Here is a 10,216-nt window from a genome sequence, read left to right as displayed (position 1 = left end):
CGGGAGGGGACCTTCGGCGGGGCTTGGAAGAGGCAAAAGATCGTGCTAATACCTAAGAAGAGCCCTGCGGTGGGACCGTCCTCTTACAGGCCGCTGTGTATGCTCGATGGATTCGGGAAGCTCCTGGAGAGACTCTCCAGAGACTTCAGCCTTTCCTCGAAGATGACGCCACGGGTCTCTCCCCGCTTCAATGCCGATCAACGATCGACGCCGTCAACCATGTCGTTGGAACAGTACGATTGGCATGGGAAGGATCTGTGAAGCGGAGCAATCATGTCGCTCTGGTGGCACTGGACATCCGAAACGCCTTAAACTCGGCTCGATAGGATAATACCCTAAGAGCCGTCGGGGAGGACTATCGGGTGCCCCGCTACCTGATGAGACTGCTGGAGAGTTACTTTGAAGACCGACTGCTGGAGTACCGGTGCGGCACTACCGGTGATCTCTCCTCGCGGCGACTCTCGTCGGGCGTCACGCAGGGCTCTGTCCTCGGACCGGTCTTGTGGAAGGCTATGTATGACGGGTTACTGAGGGTGGAGCTCCAGGAGGGTGCCAGCGCCATTGCTTTTGCTGACGATGTCGCAATCATGGTGGTTGCGAAATCCCTCAGAAGCGTGGAGATCTGCGGCAATGACGCGCTCTATCGGGTGAAGACATGGCTAGATCGCGCTGGGCTGGAATTAGCAGTCCAGAAGACGGAGGCAGTGTTCTTCACCAGACAAAGAGGTTTCGGCCCACCGAAATTGGAGCTGGAGGGTTTTGAGGTGACATTCCGCGATTTGGTGCGATACCTCGGAATCCAGCTCGACCGAAAGCTCAGGTTCACGGAGCATGTAGAGCGGGCATCCGCCAGGGCGGACGTGACGGCCTGTCAGTAAGTCCGCCTCATGCCAAATGTGGGTGGACCTAAGAGTGTTAGGAGGAAACTCCTGAGCTCGGTGGTCCACTCCATACTCTTGTATGGCGCTCCCGTCTGGTGTGACTCCCTTAAAATGGAGCGCACTAGGCGGAAAATGGCTGGAGTGCAGAGATGGAGCGCTCTGAGGGTCGTTTCGACGTACCGCACGGTATCGGAAGATGCCGCACTGGTGCTTGCTGGCACACCGCCTGTGGACCTGCTTGCGGCTGAGCAAAAGGCGACACACGGCGAGTTGAAAAGAAGCGAAGTGAGGGATGCCACCATGATACAGTGGCAGCAGCGGTGGGAGTCAGCTACTGGGGGGAGGTGGACGCAAAGGCTCGTCGATGACCTGAAGCAATGGTGCGGAAGGACACACGGTGACCTGAGCTATCACCTCACCCAGTTGTTGACAGAACACGGTTGCTTCGGAACCTATCTGCCAAGATAGGGAAAGAAGCAACACCAAGCTGCCACCACTGTGAGGCAGCTGAAGATGACGCGGAGCATTGCTTCACTGTCCTGCGTGGGATGTCCCGAGAGAGGCCCTCAAAGCCGCGATCGGGGAGGAACCGCTATAGACGGGGATGGTGATGGGTTCCATGCTCCGCGACAGAGGGAGCTGGTCGGCTTGGGAGGCCTTTGCTGCCTCCGTGATCGGGGAGAAGTTGCAGTCCGAAAGGGAAAAAAGACGCCAGGAGCCTGCTTCTAAGTCGTAAGACTCGATAAGAGCGACGGTAAATTCTTTGCACCGGTGAGGGTTAGGTTAGGTTGGGTTAGCACGTAAGGTGGATATCTTGCATCGGTGAATTCTTTCCACCGGTGAGGGTTAGGTTAGGTTGGGTTAGGTTGGGTTACCACGTAAGGTGTATATCTTAAGTCGGTTAATACTTTTCACCGGTGAGCGTTAGGTTAGGTTGGGTAAGGTTGAGTTAGCAGGTAAGGTGGATATTTTGCATCGGTGAATACTTTGAACCCGTGAGGGTAACGTAAGGTTGGGTTAGGTTGGGTAAGCACGTAAGGTGTATATCTTGTATCGGTGAATACTTTGCACCGGTGAGGGTTAGGTTAAGTTGGGTTAGGTTGGGTTAGCACGTAAGGTGTAAATCTTGCATCGGTGAATACTTTGCACCGGTGAAGGTTATTTAGGTTGGGTTAGCAAGTAAGGGGTATATCTATGGGTTAACAGGTAAGGTGGATATCTTGCATCGGTGAATACTTTGCACCGGTGAGGGTTAGGTAAGGTTGGGTTAGGTTAGGTTAGCACATAAGGAGTAAATCTTGCATCGGTGAATACTTTGCACCGGTGAGGGTTAGGTAAGGTTGGGTTAGGTTAGGTTAGCACATAAGGAGTAAATCTTGCATCGGTGAATACTTTGCACCAGTGAGTGCTAAGTTAGGTTGGGTTAGGTTGGGTTTGCAACTCAGGTGTATATCTTTCATCGGTGAATACTTTGCACCGCACGAAATCTAACCCAACCTAACCTAACCATCACCGAAATCAAAGAATTCCAGATTGTAAGTTATTCACAAAACTCGCTAGCCTCACGAAACCTAGCCCAACCTATCCTTACCATCACCGAAATCAAAGAATTCGACATTGCATAAATATACACAAAACGTGCTAACCTCACGAAACCTAACCCAACCTAACCTAACCATCAACGAAATCAAAGAATTCGACATTGCATAAATATACACAAAACGTGCAAGCCTCACCAAACCTAACCCAACCTAACCTAAATATCACCCAAATCAAAGAATTCGAGATTGTAAGTTATTCACAAAACTCGCTAACCTCACCAAACCTTACCCAACCTCACATAACAATCACCGAAATCGAAGAATTCGACATTTCAAAAATATACACAAAACGTGCCTACCTCACCAAACCTAACCCAACCTAGCCTAACCATCACCGAAATCAAATTATTCCAGATTGTAAGTTATTCACAAAACTCGCTAACCTCACGAAATATACGAAAAACGTGCTTACCTCACTTAACCTAACCAAACCTAACCAAGCCAACACAGAAATCAAAGAATTTGAAATTGTAAGATTTTCATAAATCTTGGTAACCTCACCAAACCTAACCCAACCTAACCTAACCTTCACCGAAATCAAAGAATTCGAGATTGTAAGTTATACACAAAACTCGCTAACCTCACGAAACCTAACCTAACCTTACCTAACCATCACCGAAATCGATCGTTGATCGGCCCCGCCTGAATCCGTATTGAAGCGGGGAGAGTTCCGTGGCGTCATCTTCGAGGCGAGGAACGGCTGAAGTCTCTGGAGAGTCAGTCTCTCCAGGAGCTTCCCGAATCCATTGAGCATACACAGCGGCCTGTAAGAGGACGGTCCCACCGCAGGGCTCTTCTTAGGTATTAGCACGAGCTTTTGCCTCTTCCAAGCCCCGCCGAAGGTCCCTTCCCTAAGGCACGAAAATGGCAAAGTTTCAAAGCGATCGGAAAAGTTTTAGGAGGTTTGTCCAAAACTAAGATAAACCTTGTAATTTTCAAATGTTATAATTAGCATGGGAATAATTTTTTCAATGTATGTATGTGTTGTATGAATGCATGTACATACATATGTACATATGTTATTTTGAAAATTTTCAATTTAATATTTATTTTCATTATTCATCAATGAAAAGTAAATCAAAAAACTTTATAATACTATGATTTGATGAATATACTAAACTAGTGTTAGACCCGTTGATTTCAACGGGTGGTTTCGAAAAGGAATTGAAACTCGAATAAAAATAAAGTTAAAGATATTGAATCGACCGGTTTCGGAAAGAAATTGATGCACGAATTACGAATGACAAATTACGAAGTGATTACGAATTACGAATTACATTTTGTGTATCGCCGACGCCTCCGGCACCCCGGGGCCTTCGCCCCCGGCGCTTCCGTCGCTCCGGGGCCTTCGGCCCCAGCGCCGCCGACGCCTCCGGCGCCCGCAGCGCACCCAGCGCCCCCGATGCCTTCGGCACCCCGGGGGCTTCGCCCCCAGCGCCCCCGATGCCTCCGGCACCCCGGGGGCTTCGCCCCCAGCGCCGCCGGCGCCTCCGGCGCCCCCAATGCCTTCGGCACCCCGGGGGCTTCGCCCCCAGCGCCCCCAATGCCCTCGGCACCCCGGGGGCTTCGCCCCCAGCGCCCCCAATGCCTTCGGCAACCCCGGGGGCTTTGCCCCCAGCGCCCCCGATGCCTTCTGCACCCCGGGGCCTGAAAAAACTGGGAAACTGAAAAACTGAAAAAAATGAAAAAACTGAAAAAATGAAAAAACTGAAAAAATGAAAAAAATAAAAAAACTGAAAAAATGAAAAAAATGAAAAAAATGAAAAAACTGAAAAAATGAAAAAACTGAAAAAATGAAAAAAATGGAAAAAATGAAAAAACTGAAAAACTGAAAAAAATGAAAAAACTGAAAAAATGAAAAAACTGAAAAAATGAAAAAACTGAAAAAATGAAAAAAATAAAAAAACTGAAAAAATGAAAAAAATGAAAAAAATGAAAAAACTGAAAAAATGAAAAAACTGGAAAAATGAAAAAAATGAAAAAACTGAAAAAATGAAAAATGTGAAAAAAAAAAATTTGTTCCCCATACTGGTTGATTCATCATGTTCGGCGAGAGTTAGGACACACACACACACCCACACACACACACACACAGATTACCGTCTTTATATATATGATACTGGCGATTCTAGAATTGATTTAATGTTGAGAGTTACAAATTTTACACGTTTTGGATTTTCGTAAGATTAAAAATGAGCACCAATCACACGGTTGATCCCATATTTTCTCGAGATACGAGAATCGTATTTAAAATTGCTTTAAAAAGCTAATTTTTTCGAGAATTGCCTCTGCGAATCGTAAACGATGTAATAATTTAATTATGGGAAAAGCCGAAAAAAATTATTCGAGCTCCGCGAACGAATTTAAGTATGCGCTTTTTTTTCGTAAACGTATTTCATCATTGAAAAAAAATATAATCTTGAAAACTTTGAGAATCGCTACTAGAAAATATTTTGTAATTATGTATAACTAATACAGTGTTGAGAAAATTGAGAATAGAGTGTGAATTTATCCAATTGATAAAACTGAAATATAACATTTAAAAGAAAAAAAAGTGTGTCCATTTGAAAACAAACTAAAAGCACTGCGCGAAAGATTCAATCGATCATTTTTCTTTTATATTATTTTGGAGAATATGTAGGTACATATGATTTGTCATCTTACAATTATTTTTTGTGAAAAGGTGCTACACATGTATTTACAAAAGTACGTTTAATATAAAATTCCAGCAAATGTAATATAATATAGCGAAAAAAATTAATAGTATGATTCGTGTTGTTACGAAAAATTGGTAAAACTGAAACGAAAGATAAAGCGGTATAAAGCATATGTATGTAGGTAGAATATTTGTCAGTGCATCGGAAATTCCTATAACGGAGACGGTCGCGGTCGTTCCTTGCAAAACGCAGAGTTTACGTAAGCTTGGCGACCACTTCACCAGCGGGCCGTGTCGGCGGTCGCCCACGCGCCCAGGTCGCCCAGTCGACGATCGCCCAGTGCGACGGGCGCCCAATTGACGCAGTGCCCGCCAGTCTCGTCGTCCAGTTGTCGCAGTGGCGAGTAACACTGGTCGACCGATCGTCCTGGGCGCCCAATTGACCGTGTCCCTCTACCATTGCCTCGGCCCTGGAAGCAGAGTAAACTGTGCCACCGCTAGCAGAGAACGTCTCTTCGAGTACCAGGACATCGAGACTGCGGATGCACCAGCCAATCTCGTTGGCGATTGGGCCCCCGCGACCAGCCGGGGCACCCACGATTTACGTAAATTGTGCATTAATTAAATTAAAATGTGCATTATTTAAATTAAAATGTGCATTATTTAAATTAAAATGTGCATTCATTAAATTAAAATGTGCATTATTTAAATTTAAATGTGCATTATTTAAATTAAAATGTGCATTATTTAAATTAAAATGTGCATTCATTAAATTAAAATGTGCATTATTTAAATTTAAATGTGCATTATTTAAATTAAAATGTGCATTATTTAAATTAAAATGTGCATTATTTAAATTAAAATGTGCATGAATTAAATTAAATTGTGCATTATTTAATTTAGCATGTGCATTAATTCAATTAAAATGTGCTTATTTCAATTTAAATGTGCATTATTTTAGTTTAAATGTGCATTATTTAATTTAGCATGTGCATTTTTTTAATTAAAATGTGTATTATTTAAATTAAAATGTGCATTATTTAATTTAGCCTGTGCATTATTTAATTTAGCATGTGTATTATTTAGTTTAGCATGAGCATTATTTAAATAAGCATGTGCATTATTTAATTTAGTATGTGCATTATTTAAATAAGCATGTGCATTATTTAATTTAGCATGTACATTATTTAATTAAGCATGTGCATTTTTTTTCGATGTGCACACACACATCGAAATTGAAATCGCACGCACGCACGCACGCACGCACACACACACACACGCACACACACACACACACACACACACACAATTTTATTTAATTCTCATATAAAGACAATTTAATATATATTATCCCTATTAATTCAATTCAGATTCATTTGACAATTTGGTCCAAAAAAGTCAATCGTCGATCACAGGTTGACCAACACTGATCGGCCAAAAATGGTACCATTTCTATGATTAATAATTTACCATCAATATTTTACTTTATTTCCGAATTTCGTCTTGATTAAACTAATGGATTTGCGTCGAAAAGCCTATTTAGATATAATTTTAGATCTAAAAATGAGTCATGCTATGCGCCGCGCCGTTATTGAATGATGGAATGGTTGAAAAAACGTGACTCGCATTTATATGTCAACTTATTGAAAATAATAAATGCTGTGGAAGTATGTACTAGTATGGATGACCACTACTGAAAACTAGTTCAGTATGAATGAAATTAAAGGTCTGTTCATACCTAGTCGGCACGAACCGACTTCAGCAGGTATCCGGCCGTACGAAAAGTATTCTTTGGTACATTTTGTATGGGTATGTTCATTCAACCGTTACGTTTACGCCACGGCAGACTTACAGCAGTACCCGACATTTCCTTTTCATACCTTACAGCAACATCCGTCAACGTATCGTATCCATCTTTTTGGCCATCGTGGAGAAATACACGCGAATTACGTGCCATGAGTTTGCCGCTTTGCTGTTTTTCACCAATTATCGCTAGTGATAGTTGACAGCTGTTCAATCTTTCGTCATATTTAAAAAAAATTAAATTTTTTTAGCCCCTTATACAGTGTCCAAAACTCTCCTTCGGTTTTTCTATTTTTTAACATGGGATGCACATCAAAACGCCTCCGTGCTTTTTTATTGCCTTCTTGAGCTTCTTCTTCCAACAACAACGCGATTATACATAATTTTCTCGTTCGATAAACGCCTAAACACTTTTTCTGACTTGTATTACGAATGCACGTGTGTATGCATTCATATTGTAAGTAGTCGACAATACGACGTAAGCAATATTGCACCGTATGGTCATGGCCTGTAATGTATAAGTAAGCCGATTTTGCCTTGCACTCGGCCTAAGTGCTGTAAACGTGACGTGACCGCGACGTGTGGGTAGGTATGAATAGAAATGTCGTGCAAAAAAAATCTGAAAAGTTGAAAATCACATTGATCGGTTCCACGATCATGGCCATTGTCGGCAGTGTTTGTTGTTGATACATATGTCACTTTTAAAGATGAACACTAACTGTCAGTTCGCCGCATAGCAATGTTCCCACACGTAATCGTGTATCGCATTAACTTTCGTTTCAAATTTAATAATCTGAGAGAGAGCAATTAGCTTTAACTCCCAACTTAATATTAATATTAATATTGCGTCACGCAGTTCGTTCCCCAACAAGTTACATAACCTAAAATGTTTATCTTCGTGGTGTTCGTAGTGGCCGGTGTCCTGAGATACTGGCTCATAGTCTCCGACTATCAACAGTCCATTTCGAATAGAGTGGAACTGTCGACGCCTCTCAATTCGTGGAGGAGACTCGTCGAGGGGATTTATCTCTACGATGAGAATATTGATCCGTACCAAGGCGATATGTTCCACGAATCGCCTCTGATGCTGATTACGTTTCATACGATCACAAAAACTGTACCTGTGTTGATACCTTTTATATTTACAATGTGTGATCTTTTAACGGCGTACTTCTTGTATGCGACTACTAAAAAGTTCATGAAAATTATGCGACAAAATCAACAGTCGGAGAGTAAAGAGTACGCCAATGATGCATTAACACTATTGTTACAAGATGACGATTTTAATACGGCTCCTGTCTATGTATTGGCCGTTTATCTTTTCAATCCGTACTCTGTATTGAATTGTGTGTCCATGACCACTACGGTCGTTAACAATACATTCGTGTCTCTGGCTTTGTTTTCCATGATATGTGGATATCGCACGGTTTGCTGTTTTGCTATAGCGACTGCCGCTCATCAAACGCTGTATCCGTGTCTTCTGATCGTTCCAGCAGCAATTTTCATCGAAAATTCCCTGAAAGGATGTGCTAAATGTTCATACATTAGAACTCTGACCGTATTTGTGCTCATGTGGGGATCTCTCATATTTTTATCAGCTTATGTTATGAACGGATCTTATTTATTCTTGGAGAATACCTACGGTTTCATGTTAGTAGTTTAATTGAAATATTTTATTATATACATACATATGTAAGGCCTTTATTTACAACTATATGTATATGTACAAATTGATTTCAGATTGAACGTTCCTGACTTGAAGCCAAATATCGGACTATTCTGGTATTTTTTCACTGAGATGTTCGAACACTTCAGATTATTGTTCATTTGCGCATTTCAAATAAATGCAGCTCTGCTCTACGTTATACCGTTAACTCTGAGATTTAAAGATGAGCCCCTTTTATTGGCTACGACTCTAATCACCCTAACAACTGTATTCAAATCGTATCCGTCTTTGGGCGATGTTGCATTCTATTTGGCATTATTGCCCATGTGGAGACACTTATTTTCATGTAAGCTACATATTTTCAGTCGTACATGAGGTGTGGTACGTTTAAATAGCGAATTAAAATGTTGTTTACTTTCTTCGTTGGCTTTTCAGATATGCAGCAGAAGTTCGTCATAGGATGCTTCATGGTGGTGACGTCGGCTTTGGGGCCGACTGTTTGGCATTTATGGATTTATTCTAGATCAGCTAATGCCAATTTCTTCTTTGGTGTTACATTAGCTTTTGCCACGGCGCAGATATTTCTAATTACAGATTTGCTCTTTGCTTATATAAAACGCGAACACGACTTAAAGCACGGTTTAAGCCGGGAGATAGATGGAAAAGCAGCGAAATTGATACTGCGGTAGTTTATTTATTTTATATAATTATAATTCCACCAAAAATGTTGTATTTATACATACATATGTATGTATAAGCAAGAACACGTAACAAATAATAATATTTTTTCTTTCGTATTTGCTTTTCAAATGTATGTATGTATGTGTGATATTCAACTTTGTATTCCACCATTATTTTTTTGTACGAATTCCTATTTATAGAAAAATTTCGATGCGCAATTAGTTTTGCCTTATTTTATGTGTTTAAAGTGTCCCTAATCACAGTTCAATGACACAAAGAAAGCACTGTCACTTGTGAACTTATCGGCCACTGAACACAACCTGCGACAAGTTCAGTTTTCTGGTCTATATACATATGTACAATGTATGTATGTATATTTTTAGATTGGATTTTTGCGCTTTATACTCGTATGACTAAATTTAATAAAGTAAACAGCATATCAAAACTAATTAATTTATAATAAGCAAACAAAAGAAAAGATTGTTTCTTTCATTTTTAACGAATTTAAAATGTCCATGATTTTTATATTTAGGTAATTTCATTATATTTAACAGCATTATTATTAATGTAAGATTATATAAAATGCAGCAAAATTTTAAATGTGAATTAAATTTAACCAATGACTGAACTTTTTTAATATTTTGTATGTGTGTGTGTGTGTAAATGGTGTGAGGATTGCTTGTATTTATTTAATAAAAAAAATAGGTTCATACGGAGGAACCTTTTTTGCTCTGAAAGAAAATATATTGTAATATACTGTGAGATTTTTCGGATTTCTTAGGACTGGGCCTAAGACTGTTAATATTTATACTTTTTTTATCTAGTAAATGCTATGTTTTCAAATTGTGTTTTATATGTGTTTAATAAAGTTCTTCATTTCACTAAAATTTTGTATTATCATTTATTTTCCTGATTATTAAATGATTCA

The 10,216-nt window shown here is 40.6% G+C and overlaps 1 protein-coding gene across 1 annotated transcript; it reads left to right on the top strand.

Moving 5' to 3' along the window:
- The first annotated feature begins 7,458 nt into the window (after positions 1-7,458).
- Positions 7,459-10,172, top strand: PIG-U (phosphatidylinositol glycan anchor biosynthesis class U). The gene is made up of 3 exons (XM_077440380.1): positions 7,459-8,591; positions 8,682-8,953; positions 9,043-10,172. Exons 1-3 carry the CDS (start codon positions 7,828-7,830, stop codon positions 9,294-9,296), a joined length of 1,290 nt encoding a protein of 429 aa, XP_077296506.1. The 5' UTR covers positions 7,459-7,827; the 3' UTR covers positions 9,297-10,172.
- Positions 10,173-10,216: the final 44 nt, after the last annotated feature.

The sequence above is a fragment of the Arctopsyche grandis genome, chromosome 10 (assembly GCF_051622035.1).
Source record: "Arctopsyche grandis isolate Sample6627 chromosome 10, ASM5162203v2, whole genome shotgun sequence".
In the NCBI taxonomy this organism is placed as follows: domain Eukaryota; kingdom Metazoa; phylum Arthropoda; class Insecta; order Trichoptera; family Hydropsychidae; genus Arctopsyche; species Arctopsyche grandis.
This window is presented reverse-complemented; position numbering and strand designations above follow the sequence as displayed.